This window comes from Typopeltis vanoorti, chromosome 4, assembly GCF_054136105.1.
Source record: "Typopeltis vanoorti isolate ZY-2024b chromosome 4, IOZ_Tvanoo_1.0, whole genome shotgun sequence".
Lineage (NCBI taxonomy): Eukaryota > Metazoa > Arthropoda > Arachnida > Uropygi > Thelyphonidae > Typopeltis > Typopeltis vanoorti.
The window spans coordinates 115,375,824-115,401,077 of NC_143552.1; the positions used below are offsets into that span (position 1 = coordinate 115,375,824).

A 25,254-nucleotide genomic window follows, 5' to 3' on the forward strand; every position below is an offset into this window, starting at 1 on the left:
TCGGAAAACTCCTTGCCTATCCTAAACTTCACCAAATGAGATAAATCTCTAAGAAGAGGAGGGGAGAAAGAAAAGAAGAAAAAAAAAAAAAGAAAAGAAAGAAAGAAACTTGTATCCGATCAATCGAGTTCAAATCTATCACTCACTCTGAGATACAGAAAAGTCTAATTGATTTGCTGACACGCGCAAACTTGAAACGTGCCGGGTGTTCTAACAGAAAGCTTGTTTGTGACGGGTGGTCCTTTGCAAGATCCTCTTAATACAGTTTTTCACTGAAAGTTTCAAAAAAAAAAAGTGCGTCTATGGCGGTTCTGAAGTTTTATTTTAGTAAAAAAAAAAAAAAAAATGGGGAGGGATGGGAGGAATGGCAATCATTTAAATTAAATTTAAAAACAGATCAATGATTAAGTAGTTAACTTATAATGCACGCCACTAAAGATGAATGGTGTTATATATATTTTGGAAGTATATATTGGATTATAAATATTGGAGAAGAAAAAGGATTAGCAGAGGTTTGATATGGCAAGCTAGCGATATTTTTTTATATAAATGCAGCCAACAGATAAGTAAATTCTCATAATAACCGGAGATTCGTGTCACCGCTTGTCAATAAATATAATTTGTGTGTATATTTATTAAAACACAAGTAAATACACTTTATTTTCCGCGTAATGAATACGCATGTTAAAATTTCTAAATTTAAGCTACTCATATAAGATGTGCAACGTTTTTATAATATTATTTTTTAATGCCTTTTAGATTTATTTTAAATTTAAAATGATAAAAAAACTAAATAATATAATATATTGGATACATTAATAATAAATTATCACATCTTTTACTTTAAAGAAAAGTAATTTCAATTTTTAATTTTTCACACCATTTAATAATTGCAATGTATTAGATACATAAGATGTACGTAACCAATGATGTTACTGTTTGAAATGTTTTATTTCTACAATCTTCTAGTTTCTATAACGTAAACTATCAGTACATGCCCGGATACACTAACAATCGTTACAGGTAATCAAGGAATCTTCGCAGCAGCACGCGAATTGCCTCCACCCTTGTACAAAAGGTGCAGTCAGAAAGTTCATGTGTTTGTTGAGCTACGTAAACGCATCTTGCCTCAATGTGTTTAATCACATCTCCAACAACAGCTTCACTTTATATCTCGCCGAATAATGAGAACGCCTTCCGACAACCAGTATTGTGTGGCGCGCGGTGCACAGGAGCTCCAGTTTGCCGCGCGCGCAGCATGTCACGTTTTTCCTGACCTGTCGGTGTTCCTTGTCGGCGATACAGCTGGTGCACGCAAAGATTAATTTCGGGAGGGCCATTGATCATGTTAAGCTAAGAAAAAAAAAAAAAAAATTCTTTCTACCAGCCCGGATCTTTGTATGGCGTACTAAATCATGGGCGCAGCTTCATCGCTAAGGATTTTTCTTGTGCAGTCCAATGAAGAGAGTGGCTATGCTTATACGCATGTCCCATAATACATCTGGTCACTGCAGAGCTGGACGGGGCTTCCTTTGCGTTCAAGATTTGGTTGATGGATATAAGTTGAGCTATTCATGACGGATGGTCGTTATTTCCTGACCTGCTCTGCCAGTAAATCTCATCCATGCGGTATAGGGTTCTTCCAAAAGAGAAATGGCGGACACAGTAACGTAATGTCTTTTGAGCGAAGTTCTCAATAGAATGGCAGCAGTTTGGGAAAATATCATCTTCTCGTTCTTTATGTGGTTAGGAAATAAAGCTCGGTTAAGCTTCACTTGCCACTATATTCGATTTAAGAAACTGTCAGCCTAGTGATCGTAGAAATTTACATATATTAAAAGACAAAAAAAAAAAAAAACTTATATCGGTGACATCAGTTTTATTAGAAAATGGCAGTTTATAACTCAGTTGTGAAACGTGGATTGCATTTTAGGTAAACCACTGCTTATATGTAGACATTTTTGCATATTGTAACCGCACACATCATATTGTTAAAACAGACCTGATTGTTACAACTACGTGATTGAATGGATGCATGTCAGCTGTGACATCTTACCTATAACATTTTGCGTCATACACACACACACACTCTCTCTCTCCCTCTCCCATAATCGGTGCCTGGTAAGGTGACAAATTATTCCTTTACACAATGCGGAAGTAATACAAAAAGAAAAAGAAAAAAAAAAGTACGCCATGGCGTGAAATTAAAAGAATAAACTGACTCGTTCACAGTCGTCATACATCTGGAATGAATAAACTATTAGTTTATTCGTTCCGGATCTGTAAACTATTTATAGATCTCTCATAAACTATTTCCTATAGGAAATAGTTTATGAGAGATCTATAAATAGTTTATGAGAGATATAAATAGTTTATATGTGTGATCAATAACGATAACCCTGTCTGAATACATAGGTCAATGCATGAACGCTAAATAAATTAGGTATTTTATACATCATAAGAAATATAAAATTGGCTATTACTTCGGGAAGGGGGGGGGATGTTCTTTCTATTTAGAATATTACTTAGGTCTTTTCTCTCAATTGGCTATCTTTTCAATTGGTCGAGGTTGGAATAACACTTCGATTTTTAGTATTTTTTAGTATTTCTTTCTGATTTTCTGTTTTAATAATTTTCATACGAAGAATTTCAATTGAAGGACTAACCATGACAAAAAAAAAAAAAAAAAAAAAACATCTCAAACTTCAGAGTTATGCTGAAATATTTGATTGCAAGATTATTGGGTTTCTCTTTTTAGCTGCAGAACATGTCAGTTCTGTTAATCACCTGACTGAGATCATTAGCAGATGTGTTCATGGACAAGGAGAAACCGTGTTTAAATAGAGTCGACTATTTCTAAACTATGATGGCGAGAAGGGAAGAGTTTTAAAACCTGAAAAATGGCACGTGATTTATGAATGGAGTCTTTAAAACATCAGTAGAACAATGAAACGGCAATAGTGTTTGTTCTGTTATGCCGTTATATATTATTTATTCTATATATCGATAATCTACTATTCTATTGTTATACCATTCCAGTTATGTTCATAACAAAGGCAACAGAGATACATCACGCTGAAATAGCAGAACAATAAAGCGGTAGAGAATATACACATCTCTAGCTATTGTGACTAGTTTTATTGTTTCAAATAGCCTATATATTTGGCTATTATTCTATTGCCGCAATGCACTAGAATTGAAAGATATACGAGCAATTATTTGTTGGCTTAGTTCTGAGAACTGTTGATATTGAAAAGGAGCAACATAAACGCCAGAGCAATAGATATAACAACAATGGATAAATTTAAGAGCAATAGATGTCCCAATAATAGATAAATACTAGATATATATCCAGTTTGCTAAATCATAAACAAGCAGGAAATCCCGACTTCTGCTCTTTTATAAATTCAGTTTATTCGATAATCTTCTTTAATCTTATCTGGTGTTCTTCCCAGATGTGTGTGATGAAGATGATTGGTGATATTGGGTCCCCTTGTCTTGTGCCTTGACTGGCAAACCAATCTCCAGTCTCACCTGCCATCCTGATTTTTGCTTGTGCTTGGCTATTTATATCTTTCAGCAGGCGGATCAATTTATTGTCCACACCATAGGATTCCAAGACAGTCCATGTTATATTTTGGTCAATATTATCAATTATTATATATTATATACATATAATATATTTAAATGTGGAAAGATTTTTAATTTCGCAAGGTAAATTCACGAAGCCATCTTCCTCCAGCAAGATCGTCTCACAAATCAGAGACCAACTAATTCAGTACCCAAAATAAATTAAGACATTAAATTTAAAAAGAAGATTCGACATACGAACCCTGCTCTAAACCAAACATGACATATTTTTCAAGCCACTTCAGACCTCCAGTGAGCAGAGTAATGGTCTCACACCGGGTAATGAACTTCATTCACTATCTGAAAGCCGTATAATCCTGAAAAAAAAAACAGTCATATATAAAAATATATGATTAATTGCTAGAAAATTATATATACAAATGTATGTAAAATGTATAAAGAAGTAAAACATATATACAACTTAAATATATATATATATCTAAATATCTAATTATATAATAATGACATTAAATGCGTACGTGCATGTCATGGTAATGGTACGCTGTATTTTATATATTAACTGCTAAGTGATGGATATAAAAAAATTGAATAACTTTAAAGTAAAACATACTGTTTTTTTATTTATTTATTTTGCTTTTTTAATGTGTAGTTTAAACTGGGAATACTGATCGCTTCGTTAATTTATGTATGGGTGTTGTCTACACGTTAATGAATTCAATAGAGTTAAACTTATCATTCTTGCTGAATATTTAAGACCAAAAAATACTTTAGGACCTTAAGGGATATTTGGCCTTTAATTTCTGTATGTCGCTGATCTGTTGTATCTAAACATACACGCTAAAGAGCTGTTTTGTGTGTTCCCTCTATTATTATGAGTATTTCCGATTTCATGATGGTTCAGGTTTATTACCTTGCTGGTAGAAAGTGGGGGGAAGAGACAAAATTTTTACGATCCTTTTTTTTTTTTGTGTGGTATTTGGCTTCTAGACAAGTTTCCACTTGTCGGTTGGTTAAGGGGGAGTGTTCGCAATTACAGGTTGTTGTGTTTTTTTGTTGTTGTTGTTGTTCCCTCTCTCTCTCTCTCTCTCTGTCTGTCCTTCTTCCTTTCCCTCAACTGGGGTTTGTAATTAAAGGTCCTGTCATTTTTATTTTCTATTAATTGACACTGCAAGAATTCTCCATGTGAAATCTTATTTCACCAATCTGAAAGCACCTGCACTGTCTTGAGATAATAATTACTTACACAAATAGCCTCGTTCGAAGGGGGAAACATCACGCACTTATAACAGCTAAAGCGTGTGCCCTTGCTACTATCCACAGAATAGCGTGACGTAATAACACTATTTTTTTTTTTTTTTTTGTATTGGCGAGGAGGGGGGGAGGGGAACAAATGGAACAGGAAATATAGACATTTCTTTATTTACATTACTACATCAGACATACTGGCTCACTACCTACTTTTAGCATTATCTCGGAGATAAATTAACTCTCTCTCTCTCTCTCTCTATCTCTCAGAACTCCTTTTCGCATCAACAATTCTTTTAACTGCCTTTCCTTCTACGTGTGAAAAGACTCCTCTTCGACGGAGGTAATTTAAATTCCATCATTACCTTCAATTTATTTCGATACAATTGATAAGTGAACTGGAACTCGAGTTATTAAAACTACAGATACCAGTGCTGAAGTTCTGAGCATGCGTGTTTGTTGTTCCCCCCCCCCCCACACACACACACATCAGAAATCAATAAATTTTGTAATGTACAGAAGAAGGTTCGAAAAAAAAAAGAAAGAAAGAAAGAAAGAAAACGAGCTTTATAATAGGAAGGACCCTAAATAAACAAATATTATCTGTTAATTGATGCAATGGAGAGAGAGAGAGAGATGCAACTTTAGCCAACAATTTTTTGCAGTTTTAAAATCTTTGGCTATTCCTTATTATATTGTTTGCATTTATTTATTATTCTGCTATCTTGAGTTTTTTTATTCTTTAATTTTCATTTTTTATATTGTACTTTAATATAAAATTCACAACAACGACTCCATCCTATTCTGTATATCTTTGAAATTGATTGTTGGCGACTGCTAGAGCTCTTCTAACAATCGGGTGTTCTACCCCCCCCCCTCCTTCCTCCACACTTGTCGAAATATTACAATATTTAATTTCTTCGAATAGCGTCTAACACAATTGCTTTCCAAGTCGAGTTTGATTCATTCTGTATTTTTTTTTTTTTTAACTTGCTTTGCAAATTAAAGAAAACATTATGAGCTATTTTTCACTTCCAATTTAGGTGCCTATATTTCTACAAAATAAAGAAGAAAGATGAGGGGAAAAAGAAAAAAAAAAACAATAATCCAATGGTGACAATGTAATCTGAAAAGTGTCTTAAAGCAAGAAAATTAACTCCTGTGTTTTTCGCCTTTGCTACCTTGATTACTATCGAAATGATGTTGCTAATCACATTGGGTTTACTTTGGAAGGAGAGAAAAAAAAAAATGATGAAGAATTTCTCTTAAAATTTGATAATTTAAGGATATTGCTTTTTTGTATGCATTCAACTCCGAGAGAGGATGATGAAATTATAAAGTTTCATTCGAGTTCGGTTTTTTTTTTATATATTTTTAATTTCTAGTGTTTATTTTCAACTCCTCCTCATCTACGTACGTGTGTACACAGCGAAGAAAATTAAAATTATTAATTATTTTTCATTTTAGTGATGAAAATGAACTTATAAATAACCAAAGAAATAAGGAAGAGATATACGTAAAGGGCAAGTGAATGGGAGAAGGAGGAGAAAGGGGGGGGGCGGAAATAGAGACAAAGGGGAATCAGGATTCTATTGTAATAAAAGAAGTCCTTGTTCTTTCTACATTGTGATTAGCGACATCGTTTCTGCCCTAATAATCAAGGGAAGGAAAGGAATGTATAGATTTAATTTTTGGCTCTAGGCATGTTTAAATTACCCTGTCAAGTCTTGGAGGGTTTTGCTTTTTTTTTTTTTTTTTTTTTTTTTTTTTAATTACGAGGTACAATGCTCTCTGTTCGGTCTCTCCAACTCATCTTTATTTCAACGCAACAAAACTGGCTGCTGAGTCAGGAACTCGCAGTTGTAGTTGAAACTGTTCTGCCAGCAATGATACAAGAAGGTTCGGAATTTCGGTGATAATTGTGGTTGAACAGAGAGCTGTGTGTGTGTGTGTGTGTGTTCTTTTATTTATTTATTCTCCGGAATTCACTGATATGTTCAAATATACCAAACATTTCGTTGCCGTTATTTTAGAGAAGAAATACAGACTATATCCAACATAAATCTTCTGTCGTTAACTTCATATTAACAAACTACAACCAGAATTGCGTTTGGTATCATACTTGGAGTTACTTGCCGATTGAAACCTTTTCGTAGATGTATTCGAATGTCGAAGTTATGAAGAGTAATTAAATATTACTCTTAATAGTGCAGTAGACTCGAGTGATTTCGAAGCATTGTAATTAATAGTGGCGACGTATTTTAGCGGGAAAGACCTGGGTTCGATTCGTGTTGCAGTATGACAGAAATGTTTATAAGAACTTTCGCCTAAAAGCCGAACTCATATGGAAATAGCGTGGATTTTTCCCTTCGGGGAATCTTAAGTTTTCACTCCTCTTACACACGAAATGATTCGACATCACATGCAGTTAACAAACATGATAAACTTGTCTCAAGCCTTAGTTGCTTTGTCTAATCTTTGGCAATACCGAGACTAATTTTATTAGTAACAATACAGTAACACTGGAGCCAATACGTTGAGAAAAAAAAAAAAAAAAAAAAGCCGTACATTTGAGACAAGAATTATTTCGGAAGTAATCAAGGAAAATATTCATTTACAGATATTTATTAGGACAGCGCCTCCTAGGAATATTAAAATAAAATCGAATATGTATCAGACTTTACAGCAGGTGTAATAACTGAACTTGTTTTTAATCGCAAGATATTAAATAGACTGAACAGTACGTATTATTTTTAAATTACTTCTGTCTCTCTCTCGACTGACAAATGCATATAATATGCGACAAGATAAATATCCCCCCCCCCCACAAAAAAAATAAATGCGTGTTCATATTCCTTCCTTCCTTCTAGACATGAGGATCTATGAGGTATCAGATATATGTTCAAATATTTCTTTTAAAACTTCGTTTAAATCTAATTTACACTGACAGATATATTTTAATTGGGAAGGAGAACCCCAAAATAAAAAAAAGGGGAACGAAACGACAGCTTTGCGCACCCAGGACTAATAGTTATCATAAATCATTTATTAAATGCATTACGTCAAATGAAACTGTCAGGAACATTACCCACTTATTCGTCAACTTTTTTACAAAGATGGTAGACATCATTCTTTTACAATTTCTTAGCTTATATTTAGTTTGCAAAAAAATATAAAAATTTGCCTAGCAATTAGTAACTTAATAACATTTGACCTAGTTACTTTTTTTTGAGCGTAATAACTTTTTTTTTATTAAGGTCATCCATTGGAGACTATTAATTTTATGTTGTTCTTGGTGCTTCCCTTGATAATTATCAGGAACTTAGCATTCCATCCTATCAAATTTTGAATCCCTATTAATTGCATCTGTTCTCCGGTGGGTTTCCCTATTTTGCGAGATGAAAAAGTGTAATTTTCCCCTTCAACCTCTGTATAAGATACTCACTTTCACGAAAAAAAAAAAAAAAAAAGAAAAAACAATTTAAATAAAGGCCATTGTTATCAACTGAAAATTATATAAAAACCAGTATGCTTTTATTGCATACTGGTTTTTATACATTTTTTATGTTCTTTGTAAAAACAAAAACAAAAAAGAATAAAATAAAATTAATATCGAAGGAGATCTCCTCGGTGTTGGGGTTCGCAGCCCGGGATCGTTCAGGCCCTTTGTACCTTAGTATAAAATCAAATGAACTTGATGAAAATAAAAATAATGTGACTAATATGTACATATACTTAGGAAGTATCACAAATTCTAAGTTTATAGTAAGTTATATTTAATATATACAGACAGCGGAAGGCGCTAAGTTTTATTCTAAACTTAAATTGTTATTTTTTTAATACCGAATACACAGCGTATCAATCACTCCAAACCAACAGGTTGTGGGTTCGAATCCTACCATGAGCGTAAATGTTTGTGATTGTCTTACGAATTATGTGTGGAAAGGTTAGCTGCGATCCTACCATTGCTTCCAGCATAGACTTCACTCTCTAAATCCTATGAGGTAGGAGATAGCCAGGCGAACCTTTTTTTTTTTTTTTTTTTTTTTTCTTTTTCAAAGATATCTGTAGATCGTTCTGGAGAAATGTTGATAAACGAGAGCTTATTTCATAGGATTGAGGTAGTACCGCCCCAAGAACAAAGATAATGAAGAGATAGGGTTAGTATGGCATATTCGAATTTCAATAGTAACTTGCTGCTAATATTTTAGGGCTTTTAAAAAAGTGGTGGAATTTCGGATATCATTCAATAAACACTGACCACAAAAGTATCTAAAAATGGACTAAAAAGAGACTCGGTGTCTCGATACACAATGAAGTGAGCTAAAGGGTTATTCAGCAACTGATCTTTCTCAATCTTACTATTGAACAAAGTCTTGAAGTTTTAGGCATGTGAATCATAGTAAAGAGTGATAGCCATAGGCAAAAACGATCTCAATGCAAATAAAACAGCATATGATTGCTGATTACAACACGTACTACACACTGATATTCGATGGTTAAAAGTTATTTTGAGAGAGAGCAGTATATAGACATCAGTTCGATTTACTGTAGGGTTCACGGGTCCGCAATGTCAATCGCGTTACCACTTTTCTGAGAAGTGAGTCCTCTAATGTATTCAGAATTCATGCCTACTGGCGCTCCCAATTAATTCTCTGAGCACTACATTCTTGAATTCTTGTAGTGTCCCAATGGACACACAAGAATTCAAGGCGTGGATTCGAAGAGTTCGTTCTGACACGAAGTGGATTCACTGATTACCTTCATTCGCTGTCATGGACCACACATCCTGTATATCAACTTCTGTTCCATCTCTGAAGGAACATTTAAAGAACATTGCGTTAAATGACGAGATCAGACAGTGGCGAAAATGCAGTTTCTTCTAAAAGACGTTCATCTTGAGTCTCGTGAACCTACCTGAACGCTGTTGGAAGTCTATGAACTGTAGAAGCAAAGATGTAGAGAAATATAATTGTGTCGGGAAAACCTCATACTTCAGCATTCTGTTGCAAATGGTGGTCATTTTCAAAAGAAGTGTCGAAATTTTTGTATTTCTCTTATAATGGAAGTTCAAGAATTGAGTTTTTATAACAGAATGAAATCAAAAATAAATAATAAACGTATACAAATAACGAGGACTGACTATTTTTGAAAGTTTCTGTACAAATAACGCGGAGCGCGCGCACGCACACACAGACGAGAGAGAGAGAGAGACTATAAAAAAGTACTTTCAAAATATTAATTCTACATATAAATATTTAAATTGTTCAGAATGGAAATTATGTGCTCAGGAGGAGAAAGCTGACCTCGTCTAGTATGACACACACACGCACGCACGCACGCACGCAGAAAGAGACAACGCGAGTGTGTCGACATATACACAAATTACCTCTGGACAAGTAATTTGATCTGTCGTCTTGTATCAAGGGCCATTTCTGACAAAAGGAACGGTTCGAGAAAGTGGTTGCTGTAGCAACAAAAGGCAAAGCTTGGAGATGCCAATAAAATTACGCAGGTGTTGCACAAACATGGCCATCAAGTGATATTGATGCAGGCGTATGAGAACACTCCATTTAGGCTTAATTGGGAAACAATTTCGCTGATTGTGGCCCCATTGTTGGAGGCCGAGAAACGCAGTGCTCGTCCGTGCAGTTATTGTTGGCCGTGATGAAATAAAGCCACTGCTGGCAGACAGTGCACAGAAAACGGGGGAAAGAGAAGTTCTCTCCGCTTATTAGGTGATACGTGAGCGAAATAAGTTGACAGTTCCTCTCCCTGTTGTTACGAACTTGGCGAAACGAACCCTTTGTTAAGTAATTCGATTTCTTCGACACATTCCAGCACACTTTTTGGACTGCGTTTATTATTCTACTCGTCAGCTCATGTGCGGAAGTAATAAGCGGGGCGAAGGCGTCACAGCCTTCGAAGCTTTTGGGCGAGAAAAATCTTCTTGTAAATTCCCTCTTGTTTGTGGAGAGCCGTGTGTAAATTGGTTAAATTATTCTTAATTATCGTCTCTCTCTCCCTTTCTCTCTCTCTCTCTCTCTCTCTCTCCTCTACAATATTCACTTAGAGAAGCTGTTTTATCGAGTTATTTTAAGGAGGCAGCTGGCAGGGAAGGTCATGAAAAGTTCGTGTCAAATGAATTTTGTACAGATAAGCCGTAAACTTCGGTAGAAGTTGCAGCAATTATCAGGCACCGTGCGAATTAGATCGTACAGGAAACGAAGCGAGGACAGTAAAACGAAGACGACACGAATATTAGCTTGATAATTATAATCTTATAAAATAACAATGATTGTACCTTTATTGGATTGTTATGGGCTTGAGGACGGGCATTTAAGGAAGCCTTTCGTTAATGTTATCAAGCGCAAGAGAGAAGAATAGAAAGCTAATTGAAGAAGAAGAAAAACTTGAGTTCAATTGATAAAGTCCGTAAAGCCGTAGTACCTTCGTAGCTCAGTCGGCATCGACGATGCCACTGGAATGAAAAGACATGGATTTGAATTCTAAGACGCAAAGAAACCTTTATAAAAGCTTTTCATTTGACGATACCTTAGCCGGTATAAAGAGGCGACAGTTTACTCAAAGTCGAAATTCGAGTTTTACATCCCAGAAAACAGACAACACACTGGCTTCATAACCTTAGTCGGTTCTAATTCAAAACAACTTAACTGTACGTGTCATTAAATGCAAGATATCATCAGATTTTGTTTAAATTGCCATTGGTTTCAACAATAGGAACTTGCTCTGCTCAACATCACTCTGCATGTTATAGGCGATGGCAAAAAGACATACCATCATTATTTTACAGATTGCCAGTTATGCTTCTTGTATTGTTCCAATAATCCACTGGCTTGGTTTGCAGTCTTCGATCGTTTCAGATACGATATTTCTTCTTTCCTGTAATATATAATTAAATATAAGTGATAGAATAAATTTAATAGAGAAATATCGGCTAGATGGAGCGGGATGAAAAACTATTTGAGCAATATGGTAGTGAAATTTCAAGCCTTTCTAAAAGATGATCGAAAAGACTGAAAATAACGCATCGAAACAAAAAAAAAAAAACATTCTGGAAATAACACGCTTAGATTAAAAGCCTAACAGTGGGTAAGAAAACAAACAGTCGCAATAGATTTGCGATAATAATAAAAGACAATAAATGCACTGAAGAGGACGAGATGTGATGAGAATGTCTAGCAATAGCCGAGTACGCAGTGCAATGGAATGGACAAGATAAAAGATATTTGGGCCATTTGTGGAAGAGAGAGGGGTAAGATCGGTTAAAATGGAAGAAATATGGAGTAGCATTCGACTGAAGTAGTGGACTAAAGAAAGCTGGATGATAGTGATGATGATGTAAGATATGAAAAATAAGAGAGATAAGGGAGGTCTATAGCTGATCCGAATAGTATAACGTTGAGAGAGAGTGGGGGGGAAGTCAACGCTAAACTGATCATCATTTGTTTCTTGACTTCTGTGGGTTGAATGATGTGTGTGTAATCACACACACATCCTAGCCTGTTCACTGGCATATCATTTATTATATCTGTTGAATTCGCGTTTAGCCTCTTTCTTTTATTGGGAGGGGGGGGGAGAATGGGAAGAAAAATAGTTCCTGGAAGAGAAGATCTATCTCGCTTGAAGCTTAGCTAATTTAGCGTCGCCTGAAAAAAAAAAAAGGCTTAGTAAAGTTCCTCCTATCGAATACCAGGATGATACCTGGTTTCGCAACACCAACACTCCTTTTATATATATATATATATATATATATACAGGGTGTTCGGGATAAATTTGACAGTTTCGTAAGGAAAAAGAAAATCTTCTTTGTATCTATTAAATTTAATGAATTGACAAAAAAACATTACAGGCAGAGTTAATTACAATACTATCAACAAGATTTACTCAAAATAACCACCATTAGCATCGATCACAGCTTCAATTCTGCTTCGGAACCTCGAACAAGCTGATGCTACAGTCTCCCTGGGAAGGGCCGCAAAAACTGTTTTAATTTTATCCATTAACTGGGCTTTTGTATTACTGGAAGTGCGATTGGTGTCTTTTTCAACTGCGCCCCATACAAAATAATCCATGGGGTTAAGGTCTGGGGAGTTTGGAGGCCAAACATTTGGACTGGTGAAGTCGTAGAAATTTTCAGACAACCATTTTTGACTTTTCCCAGAGGTGTGGCAAGGGGCCGAATCCTGCTGCCATACATACGGCCTACCATTGGCTACCCTTGTTATCCAGGGCTTGACTACAGTTAGCAACTCCACGAACAAAGCCCGAATTCCAATGCCAGGGTTCTTCAACACCTGTTCCTGCAGATTTGCGAGGAATTCTGCTGTACGAACGCAATCAGATCGTCTGCTAGGGATCTTTCTTCTTGCTACATCCTCGTAGTTACCATTGCAAGTCTCTAGTTCATGCCTGATTGTTTTTACTGTATTCAGGGAGCATTGGGCAGCAGTCGTAATATCCTTATTTTGATGGCGGGCACGAATCATCATGATACAAGTTATTCTCTTCCATGATTCAGGTGGGTTCCAGCTATCCATCCTTTCTGACATCTTGTATATGAATGAAGAAGGGTCCAAACTTTTAAATGAAGAGAAGTGTGTGTTAATACATGTAACTTACGGAAAAATATAATTAATTATAAATATGTCAAATTTATCCCGAACACCCTGTATATATATATATATATCTTGAAAAGGATAGCAATACAAATGAAATAAATTTACTATATTCCAATAACAACAACCAAAAAAATCTAAAGATCATATTAGCATTTATCAGAGTCAATTACATTAAATCAAGTATATTAGATTTTCCTGTGCCATACCAATAATCACATGTAATGGAATACAATGTCACTGTATATATTTCATAAAAAGAAAGGTAATTTTAATGAAATACACAAAAACCACATCTTGTAAAATCATTTTTCAATTTGCAAATTACTTCTACTTAAAATGATAATATATTATTTAGTGGCTTATATAGTTTACATAAAAACATTTATTTCAATACATTTTAATGCTCCGAATTCGCTTATATACAATTTATTTCTCTAATTGTTAAGAATTAATTCTGTCTGATTTGGATACGTGGTAACAACTGTTATAATTTAGATTTTTTGCCTTTGGAGGAAAACAAAAGGATAAATAAATGAAAACATCAAATGTACATCTGTCTGGACAATTGGACGTCATCTGCTTTCCAGCCAACAAACTTTAGGTTCGAATCCCACTGCAGTAGGTGAATTTTGCCCAATGGTTTGAGATTACTATCTTACTTACTTACTGGAAGCCTGATGTGGCGTGTTCCAATTTTAGTATCCGGAGTTTCTGGATTATGTGACTCTTAGGTCACCTTCAGTACTATCGATCTGCAACTTTTCTCGAGTGGGATTCACATATATGTGATTACATTAGCTTGAATTGCAGAGGCCTATATTAAATAGAAATGGCTGTTTATTTCAGAATGTCCATTAAAACATGGCATTGATTATATATACATTTATTTTCCTGTAGTTAGCGAACGAAAACAAATGCCTAAATCAGTAAGCTACTGAATTTAAATCTGGATTTAGAAAGTCCATAACTTTAAAGTGGGAGAGACTGTTACTTGCTATAGTTCAGATATTAAAAGCTTGTGTTGTGCTTTTCTGTCATGCAATTTCTTATAAACTTTAATATTTCATTCATGAAAGCGATTTGTTCTAATGTTCCTGACTGGTACAGCTGTTCGTCGCATCAAAAAGTTTGAAAAACTTTGTAATAAACTGGAAAGTATTCGATTATTCAAATAAAAGTAAATGTTCGTGTCACTGGTGAACGCAAAATATTAAATGCTGGATCATTAAGAAACTCTAAAAAAAATTAATTTCAGACATATTTTCTTAGCATTGCTGCAGTTTACTATTGTAATATAATGGTCCACAATGTTTTTTTCTTTTTTAATTTGCTCTTGCATGTTTTCGAAACAAATTTCAAAAACTTTCTGATATTAAGATGTTCCCGATTACATCTGTAGTCTGATATTGGCGATCATAACAAGGATGTCGTATTTTTATGGAATTTCTTTATAAACCAAGGAAAAAAATCGGGTGTAAGGATAAAAAAAGATGGAAGAGTTCCGTCAATCTTAGTTTTCAGAAATAAGCGGTCATTTTTTTAAAAGTATTTTTCAGGTTTCCATAGAATTTTTCACAATGCCGAAGCAAATACAAATGGAGTGGGATAAAGTGCATAGTTTTATATCAAAATAAATCATTTTCTTGTTGTTAAAATACTCTCTATCATGGTTAAAAGATCGTCCACCAGACTGGACGTATGGTTTGCAATGACCTCAGGGGAACCGATACGTACTATTTCGCCAAATATATGCGGACAACTTTATCGCTATAGCTACTAAACAGGATCCAACAATCAATCTTCTCCGCATTCCTTATTGCATTTCAAAGGGTTAAATAGGAACTAAAGGTCTCCACACGCATACCTTTCCATTCCGTGTCATTTTTATTTTCCTTTTGGGAGGAGAGTCGCTTGACAGCGGGCTATTTACACATTTTTTTTTTTTTTCTTTTAAAGTTAGCGAGCGCATCTTAATAGCTCCCTCAAGGAAATGGGATGGAGGGGAAATATGAGAGAATATCACCTAACGCTAAAACCCTCCGAAACCTTTTGTGTTTCTCTGTGAAGCCCACTACATCATACTGCTTTTCCGAATCTTTGCCATTCTCACCGGGGATACACAATAAATCTTAATTTTATCCTGGCCTCCGTCCATTTCTTGCGGATTACCAGGTCAGGCAGGTCAGCTCGACCTACCCCTCCTCATACATTACGAGCAGTGTTGTCCCGAAGCACAGACCCGTAACCGTTTCACTAAGGAGTGCAATTTGTTACCCCAGTGCGACACATGAAGTCAGAACTTGTCACTATTGGCTCCCGCCCGTCCCACTGTGATGGCACTTTCCCAGGAGTGCCTATCCATCTTTATTGCGGACAGTTTATTCTGTCGTCTCTGTGGACAGAAGAAAGGGGACCGAGAGGAGGGGGGAAAGATGGGGTGAAAATAAGTAACATACTTTTCATGCCTCCACGGGAGTCATTTTTCGTATTTGTTATGAGTACCACATCGTTGTAGACCACGTTTAGAAGCCTGACCTCCCCTTAGTTTTCCAGCCCTTACGTTTCCCTTCGTTTTTTTTTTCTTTTCTTTTTTGAATTGGAGGTAATTAACGTCAAAAAGCTGCCATAACAGACATTTTAAAATATCCGATAAATAAACAGAATTTTTTTTTCGCTTGATTACATTTCGATAAGCATATCAAATGGATGTAAACAATTTAAATTGAATCTTTTCGGTTATTTTTGACTTTTTTAAAGTGTTTGTTAAACTTGTTTTCGGTTATTGTAGATCTAAGATAATATTGCTAGTAGTGCAATTTTCATCTAGGGCCAAAAGCCATCACACACGGATAATGCATCCTCAGTGGCATACCCCCCCCCCCCCAATCCTCCGAACGTATAGGATGACGTTGATGCATTTGACTAATGGATGGTATCAGGATTCTCACTAGTGTACTTAAATGATTGATTACCAACGTCGGGAGACAACACATAGGACTATTTATCCCATAAGTCTCTCGTAGCATTGACGGGTCCCTGTCACTCAGACAAACAATGTTCCTCATACTTCGCTATCCTAAACAAGTGTTCACTTCTATACAGAGCACTAAAACCAGTGCTATACTAAACATGCAATCTCCAATAATTTATCATGCATAATTTTTTTAATCTATTTCACATTTAGGCTTTAAAATTTTTTCATTTTGCAATTAAGAGTCACGGTTCCTTTTAGAAATTAGCTTATTTGCATATGGCTCTTCTTTCTTGAACATATTTTCGCTAAAAGAAAATGAAATATTCTAAAAGAGGAACATGTTTTCGTAACTGAAAGATTTTATTTAAAAAAGTATCAAAATAAGGTTGTTGTTTTTTCTTCTTCTTTCAAATGCTTAAATAAAGTCATTTAATAAATGACATAAATATTTTTCTTTGTATTTCAGTTGTACTACTGGATACAACGCTGGAAAGTTCCTTAGACTGGACAAGGTATCCCTATGGACCACAATCGCGGACACCAGGGGTGAGTTGGATAGCCTTTTATACACTGAATTTAAAAAATAAAAATACATAAATAAAATGATGTTAATAAGGATAATTACTACTTTGAATAAACCACCATAACTTCTCACTAGCTTTTTTTTTTTTTTTTAAGAAGGGCTTGTGCTAAATTACTGGTGCCTGTGTCAAAAAAAAAAGCGCTTTTAATTTTTTAAGTCTTTTTTTTTTTTTAATTAAAGCACAACTTTATTTTTTATCATACTACAAATGAGATCTTTTTAGTTAAATTTGGTAATTCTTGAAGGTCCAATTAATTTTTTGCAAATCACATTTTTAGTCTCAGACATCGACCCTTTCTTTTAGTTATTATTATTTTTTTTTTTTTTTTCAAATGGAAAATAGTTATAATGCAAGTTGCATTTTTATTATTTCTTGTCTAAATGTTTCATAAATTATTTTAAAATAAATCAAAATTCAAAAGAACATTTTCATCGGAATGATTGAATGTTTCTTCCTATTCATATTTATAAATTTTCAGATTTATTTTGAATATTCTGTTAATTAATATAGAGTTAACCCATCCGCATGAGGGCGCTGTTTTGACACAGCCAAAGCAAAATACGATGGCTGTAATATAAATGTCCATTAAAGTCTTGCTTTTCAACAATTGGCAATGCTGTTTGTAGTGGGGCGATTTATTCGCTATATAAACAAATATACCGGGTTACCATATAATTCTCTCGAATAACACTGCTTTGATGTTTCGACATAAAGTTAATTCCATTTCGCTTTCTACAGTTATGATAAATGGCCAGTGCATATTGAATCTAGCCACCGTTAACAAGATTTAGTTTAGTATATATATATATATACACGTGTGTGTATGTAAGCTCGTGTATTACGGTTCTTAACCAAATAATATCATCAATAATCAAACTAGTGAGCGAACAGTTATTTGACATAAATAGATGAAATTGCATACATACCTGCATATCAATGCATTATTTTGTCTCTATCAATATATTCATTGCATGAAATCTCCGCTGCTTCGCGGTGGCGCTGTTTACATAATAAATACAATTTCTGTTGTGCATAATATTAAATAAACATTTTTAAAATTTATTTTTTCAAACAGAACATTCGGAGAGTTTTGATATAAATATAATAATTATTTTATAATAATATATAGTTTGCTTAATTTTATTTTATGCATTAAACATAGTTTTTATTTAATTTTCAATACGCAGTTTAATAATATTAATTCCAATTTTAATTCTAATTAATTATAAATTGTAATTTATTTACTGGGATTTTCAAAGTCGTTGTTCCAAACGACATTAAAACTTCTCTCTTTAACAATATTCGCTAACAATTTTATTTTTGTTGTCAATGGCAAATACTTAGAGGGTAATTGCTCATTTTTCCTCCACAATGTATCTGAATGCTGCAAACGATATAAAAATACTGTACAAATATCACCAGTCTTATTAGCTATTGTCGCGGAGGGTAAGAATGTGGGGGAGAGGTAGAATTAATAAAGAGCTGATAAAAACAGTAGTAGGGAACTGCCACAATGTTATCGTCAATATTAGCATTCCTCTTGTTTCTGAATCGAAGTAGTATTCAAAACTTCTTAAGAAAAAGAAATAAAGGTAAGATTAGATAATTTTAAATTGCGGTCTATTATTGGTTTCTCTATGGAAACCACTGAATTAATTCATTGCTTTAGTCCAGTTGTCGTTGTCATCTGGTAAGCACCAAAACTAATTAGAGGATATAATAGCATTCGCTGAAGCAGATTACCATAGAGAAAAGATAAAGTCATCTATTCTAGAAATTATATTTATGTATTCAGTGACACTCAGATCGATAACAAATTATGCATAGCGTTATTATTGCATCAAAATACGATATACTTGGCTTGCAGGCTTATTGATGGGTGGAGTGGAAAGTTGTTAGTTATGGTTTAGACTAGGGATGTAATGAAGGGTGGGGGAGGGAACCACCTTCGCTTGATACCCTACTGTTCATCTGTAGAAAAGGCTCAGTAAAGTTAATGCATTCTTGGTAGGATTTGATTTTAGATCATTCCAACCAACGGAGCCGGATAGGGGCTTCGAAATTCTCTGTCGTGCTAAACGACGCTTCGGAGATTTTCGGATTGTTTGGAAAAATGCCGAGACAACTAAGGGGGCAAGTCTGTTCATTATGTGTATTTTCCTGCTTCCTGCTGGCTTATCTTTTTTTCGGGAGTAGCTATCTAATTTTCAGAGAGGAACGAACTCCCATCACCAGATAGCATGAGACCAGATAGCTTACTTTCACCTAAAAAAAAAACTTACAAAAGTTTTTATATCTTGGAAAGGATTTGAACCCAAGTCTTTTCAACCATGAACTATTTCCAGTGGCTAAGAAGGAGGCGTCTTTTAATTGATGAAAATCGTCAAGCATTTAGACAAACTAAATATGCCAGTAACATGAAATGTACTTTCTCGATTAAATATTCTGCAGTAATTTAATAATGTAGAAATAATTAAAATGTCTTTTTTTAATTTTTTTTTTTTTATGTAGAGGCGTGGCGTTGTCTGAAAAACGGAACATTCCACTGTTATCGCCAACGTTTTTGATTTGAGAAAATTGCTGCTCAGAATAGTTTTGATCTTATTTGGATCTCAGCATATGACTTGAAAAAAAAAAAATAAATAAAAATAACGATACAGTTTCTTGTTTCCATAGTTCAATTGAACGAGTAACACTGTACTCTTAGACCAGAAAAGACCTGAGTTCGGTTCTTGTCATGTTGAGAGAAATCTCTCATGTATCTCTAGCCGATCTCATATTGGAGGTAGACATATTTCTCACGGGAACGCGTTTTTCAAATTCCCTCATGGAGACACGTCATTCACATGATATGGTGTGTAAATGGAGGATTGAGTAATGTAGACGGTAATGATAATAATAAACTATATTACACTTCTTGCCGATGAAAATCTTCTCACTACTTTATTTACAGTATTTAATTATGATTTCGTAGTGTATTATTTTGCATGTGCAAAAATTAAAAAAATAAAATGATTGAGTATGCTTATCATTAAATTAAATAAACTATATGATTAAGAAGTATGTTCACCGTTATATAGAGATATATTAAATAAAATAAAGATTTCACTACTAGAGTATTAAGATTAGATCAGTAGAGATTAAATATAAGAGTTTTAAGGAAAATCAGGGAAGTTAACAGACGGCATCGATGCCAGAATCGCATTAAAAATAAATATCTTAGAAAGACTTGACAATCGAGAATATGTTAGAGCTGATCTAAGCTGGTATGCTCTAAGCAGAATAAAAGATGAAAGGTTAGTAAAACAGGTGTTTGTTAGGGTGGCAGGAAAACGGCCCAGAGGAAACGAAGATCCGGGGTGGATTTATACAGATACCAGTATCTTAGAAGACCGAAATGAAAAGGCTAGACAGGGAATCTTACAAATAACAAATCAATTTGGAAGAAAATTGTTGATAGGAAGTTAGTGATGACGTACACTTAATTATGTAGTACTCTCAGAGTGTCCTGTAATGAAGGAACATATCAGAAAATGATTATCGAGCCTTCGTCACTTAAAGATTAAGAAGCATGGTAGCTCAATGGGTTTCGCCGATGTCCTTTGGTTGGAAAGTCGGACGCGAAGAACTTTTATCAGAGCTTTTCAAGTGAAGGTGAGTCAGCCGGTTTTATACGAGATGGCAGAGCTTTTTCTCTTGGACACTCGGGTTTTTCATCCCGCGAGACAGACTAGGAGAACACACTCTTCTCTCCCCCTTTGCGAATGGTAATTATGTTCTGTAGCGGTCAGGCACCAGCCTTAAAATGGTCGATATTCCTTCACATATTAATGTCACCAATATCAATGATGATCAAAACTACCACGGTTTATTTGAAATTTTAAATGACAAGAAGTAAACTTATCTTCAATTCTCTATTTCAAAGTGGTTTTCTCTGTCAATTTTATGAATTAGATCTTTGAGTTTTTCGCGTATCTTCCTCCTAATAATTTCCGTGCCCTAATTCGATATTTTTAAGGTTCTTTTATATTTTTTTATTCGCGATCGCTGATATACGACCATATTCTGCAAAGCTTCTACATTTCCGCTGCTGCAATCAATTATGTCATTTATTTCGGTCGATGATTACTCCAGGAGTTTCTGTTTTGCAACTTATCGCATTCTCAAAAGATCTACGAAATCTTTTTCAACTGTTTTGATCAGAGTTTCCGGCCATAGGAACAAACATGAGACTTTTTTTCACAAATTTAAATAAAAGAAAGAGGAAATACGATCGTGTCTTAATCGTCATGAAAGGCCGTTTGTGGATTCTTCTTATCTGTGCATTGGATAAAATGTCAATATTCAAGTCTCAACACCATATAGAAATAACAATTGCATATTTCTTCTATTCCTGTCATTTTGCTTCGAATGGCGTACATCGTCCATTTCCCGTATACTTACAATTTACTTCATTTACAATGTACTCCAAAAGTTTCATATCTTCTTAATGAATAAAATAAAATACTGAGATAAAATCTCAGTAGTCTTCTAGGAGACAGACTCTAAATTTGAACAGAACTGGTGTTGAAGTCGAACATGAAGAATTCCCAATGAATCAGCAAATAATTACTGTCGCTGTTTCCAACATAGCAACCAGAAATACACATTACCGGAAATACTATACGAAACCTTAACCCCAAACAACATATCCATTATTTATTGGCTGACATTCACATAAGGTCCTATTATAATGAAATCTAATTACTTCAAAGCTTTTAAATATTCACTGTTAAGGAAATTCTTCAAGAAATTTTTTGTGATATTTTATTATTATTATATAATATTATTACAACTTCTCCATGAAGTCTTAGAACTCATTACGTGAGGCCATTCCACTATCAACACTACAGTCCACTGTCGGCACTACCTCATTACACACATTGCACAGTGTTTTTGTCTATTAATTAACACGTGTTCTTTGTCCGTTTTTTTTTTCTTAAGGGAAAAAAACCCGAGTTTTCGGAATCAAAACTCTACAATTTCTTTATGAGACTGGCTAACTCATCTTTAATTTAAAAAAGTCCATAAAGATTCCCAACGTAATGATGAAAATCGAGCCTAGGTTTTTCAGATGAAAGTGCTTATATATTTGTTCTATACCAAATCGAGGATCTCTTGTGATTTTCTTATTTGTCCTTTTTTGCTTTCTGTTAAAATTTTGATATTGGTTACTTACTCAAGTAATTACCACTTAAAACTGACAGGCAGGAGTTAGGATTCAAAGTTAATTTTGGAGAGTGATGCACCAACGTGCATCACTCTGTTGGGCATCACGAGTGATACCCAACAGTTTAACAACGTTTATTGATTTTTTAATGGAAAATTAAGTCAATTTGCCAGAATCTTAACCTTCGACCTTTTCCAAAGAACGATCCTACCTACATTACCTTTTACGACATTTAAGAAGAACGATAAAAAAAAAAAGGTCAGCTTCTATAACTTATCTTATAGAAGCTAATCCCCATAGCAAATTAGATACGATGAAATCAGACTTCGTTTGTTTCATCCCAACAATACGTCATTAAGATGAATGACGTCATTACGCGAATGAGACATTGAAATATAGTTACTTAATTAAGATCAAGTAGCTTTCTTCTTCTTTTTTTTCTCTCGTTTAACCTCATCTTTCTCCCTTCTAGAATTATTAATGAAGCAAGGCAAAAATAATAAGAAAAATGATTGGTTACAGAGCCCCCCCCCCTTTATAAGAAGCGATGCGTTTGGTTCGTTACACTTTTCCATTATTTGAAAATGAACATGGGCACACTTCATTGTTTTATAATTTTTCCATTTTTGTCTCTGGACTATGCAAATGCTCTTTCAATGAAAGGCGTAGTAATTTCACTGTCGGAGTTAGTTTTTTGTTAAAACCCTCTTCTCTACGGAAAACGGCTTCTCCGCTACTATTAAAACCTCCCGGTGGAGACGTCGATTTCTCCATTTAGAAAATGGAATGCTAGACTACTTGTGAAGTTCTTTATTGACTGCTCTACAAAGAGCAGACGGAAGGAGTCAGCTCAATCTTTTCTGCCGGCGTTTCTTTTCGTGGCAGTGTGAGTGATAACGGTTTTTCCTCGCGCTGACAACAGGGCTTCATAACGCAGAGTGCTCCAGAAATGAAGATGGTGAATTATCGTTCTTTCTTTTCTCCAAGAACGTCATTCCAAAAGATTAGATGATGATGTTGAAGACCGTGATGGACGGGTACCCTCATTCAGTCGGGTGCCCCTGTTGACAAAACATTCTCTCTCTCTTTCTTTCTTTACTCTTTCTCTCTCTCTCTTTTCCCCCCACCTAACTTGTTAAGTGATGGTTGGACGCACCAAGCTACGGCTCAGAAGAAGGGCCAGAAACGGGTCATGCAAACTGACTATTAGTCCTCAATCCATCTAAGCTACAAAGTGGTCGTAGGCAGCGTTCGAAGTGACGTCTTGAAGATAAAGTACGTCTGCATTTTCCACTCTAGGCAACCTAAAATTATTCCTCGTTTTTTTTTTTTTTAATGCTCTGCTTATTTAAATGCTTTGTAATTCCTACGCACTTTCGTGCATACATCTGTTACTTTATATCAGATACCAAACGTATAATACTCTCGTCATTTCTTTCCCGTTCGGTTTCGTCTGTAATGGGTACGTTTGAAACAAAGGAGTAAATCAACGCGGATTGAAATATCACGTATGATTTGAGTCTGACATTGTACGTTTGTGTATGTAGATCGGTCCATAATTATATCGCTCTACGTTAGAAAGCTCTTTGGGGGGAAAAAAAAAGTACTGCATTAAAGAAGTGCATGTATTTATAATGATGCTCGTGATGTGTTGGTAACTTCATCTTTTGAAGATCTGTACTTTATACATCCCCAGAGAGAGAGAGAGAAAAGCATTTGGATTTTAAGAGCTATAAAATTAAATTCTGATTGACCGCCATTACGACATCGGTTGTGTAATTTGATGATTTTGCTTTCCACGAAACGCACGAACAAAAACTGATCAGTAGATAGCTGTATTTGAAACCAAATATTTTGCGAGTGATAGGTGTGTGTGTGGGGGGGGGGGATCAAAGGAGTGTTAAAACCAACATTATCCATACGGAAATTTTCTATTCCTATTTGGACTTTATTATACTATATTAAAAATGTACGCATTTCTTTATATACTGTAATTACTAAAATGTTTAATTTTTTTAATTTTATAAATGTTTTTTTAAAATTTTGAGAGATATAACAATATCCCCAAATATATTGTTATATCTTACTCTATACAGACTAAGCTATGGAGGCTCTATAGCTTAGTCTGTATAGATGACTAAGCTATAGATACTCCATAGCTTAGTCTGTATAGAGGAGGTCCTTTGGTAGAAAAGACCTGGGTTCGCTTTCCGTCCTTGACGTGAAGAACCTCTACTTGGTCTCTTTCGACGAAAGGTGAGTTAGCCAGTCTCATACGAAGGTGGTGTGGGGGTTTCTTCACCTGGAAACTCGAGTTTTTCGTCTCTCAGAACAGGAAAACCGGCACCGTGTACACACATGGATCTACAGTCATAAAATACATACATAGTTCCTCATTAGGAGGGCTCAACCGCTCCTAAGGGATGGGGGAGCCCATACGAAATAAATAAACATGGTATATTCTTAAGTAAAGTTTCGATTTAAAAAAAAACAAGTTTTCTTTAAACTGTTATGCTTTGTAATATTTGCTTTACTTACCAGTTTAAGAAAAGATTCATTTCTTAAGGTCCTCAATAAAATTCATTTGAAATATTGAGATATTGAATTTACGGAATTTGACACTTTTCTTTTGCTAATAAAATAATTAAGTAAATTTTTGCCTTCAATATCCATTTCTTACTGATAATGCTAAAAGGAATATATTAATAATAATAAAAAGAATATGATGGAAATTACACGAAAAAAAAAAAAAAGAATTACTTTAGGAGTCTCATGTAAATATAATCGAAATCTTAGAAGTTTTATAATGAGCTTAAGTGTCTGGATTTGCATTAGTCAAGTCTGCGCTGCTTTATCTGAAATTTTTTTCTTGTAGAATTCTTGTTATACAAGAAAGAAATAGCCGAGAAGTGATCAGAATCATGGTTATACTTCATTAATAACGTGATATTTTCCTCATTACAAACGAGCACGTATTTAAATAATAATCAATGAAGTGTACATAAAACG

General features: G+C 34.7%; 1 protein-coding gene across 1 annotated transcript in view; it reads left to right on the top strand.

The window, feature by feature from the left end:
- The window catches only part of LOC150107624 (ephrin type-A receptor 4-like), a 472,256-nt gene that overhangs the window by 202,043 nt on the left and 244,959 nt on the right, over positions 1-25,254 (top strand). Inside the window, exon 2 of the mRNA XM_090391433.1 lies at positions 16,919-16,998. Coding sequence (XP_090247559.1) covers positions 16,919-16,998 — 80 coding nt within the window. The remainder of the gene's footprint in view (positions 1-16,918; positions 16,999-25,254) is intronic.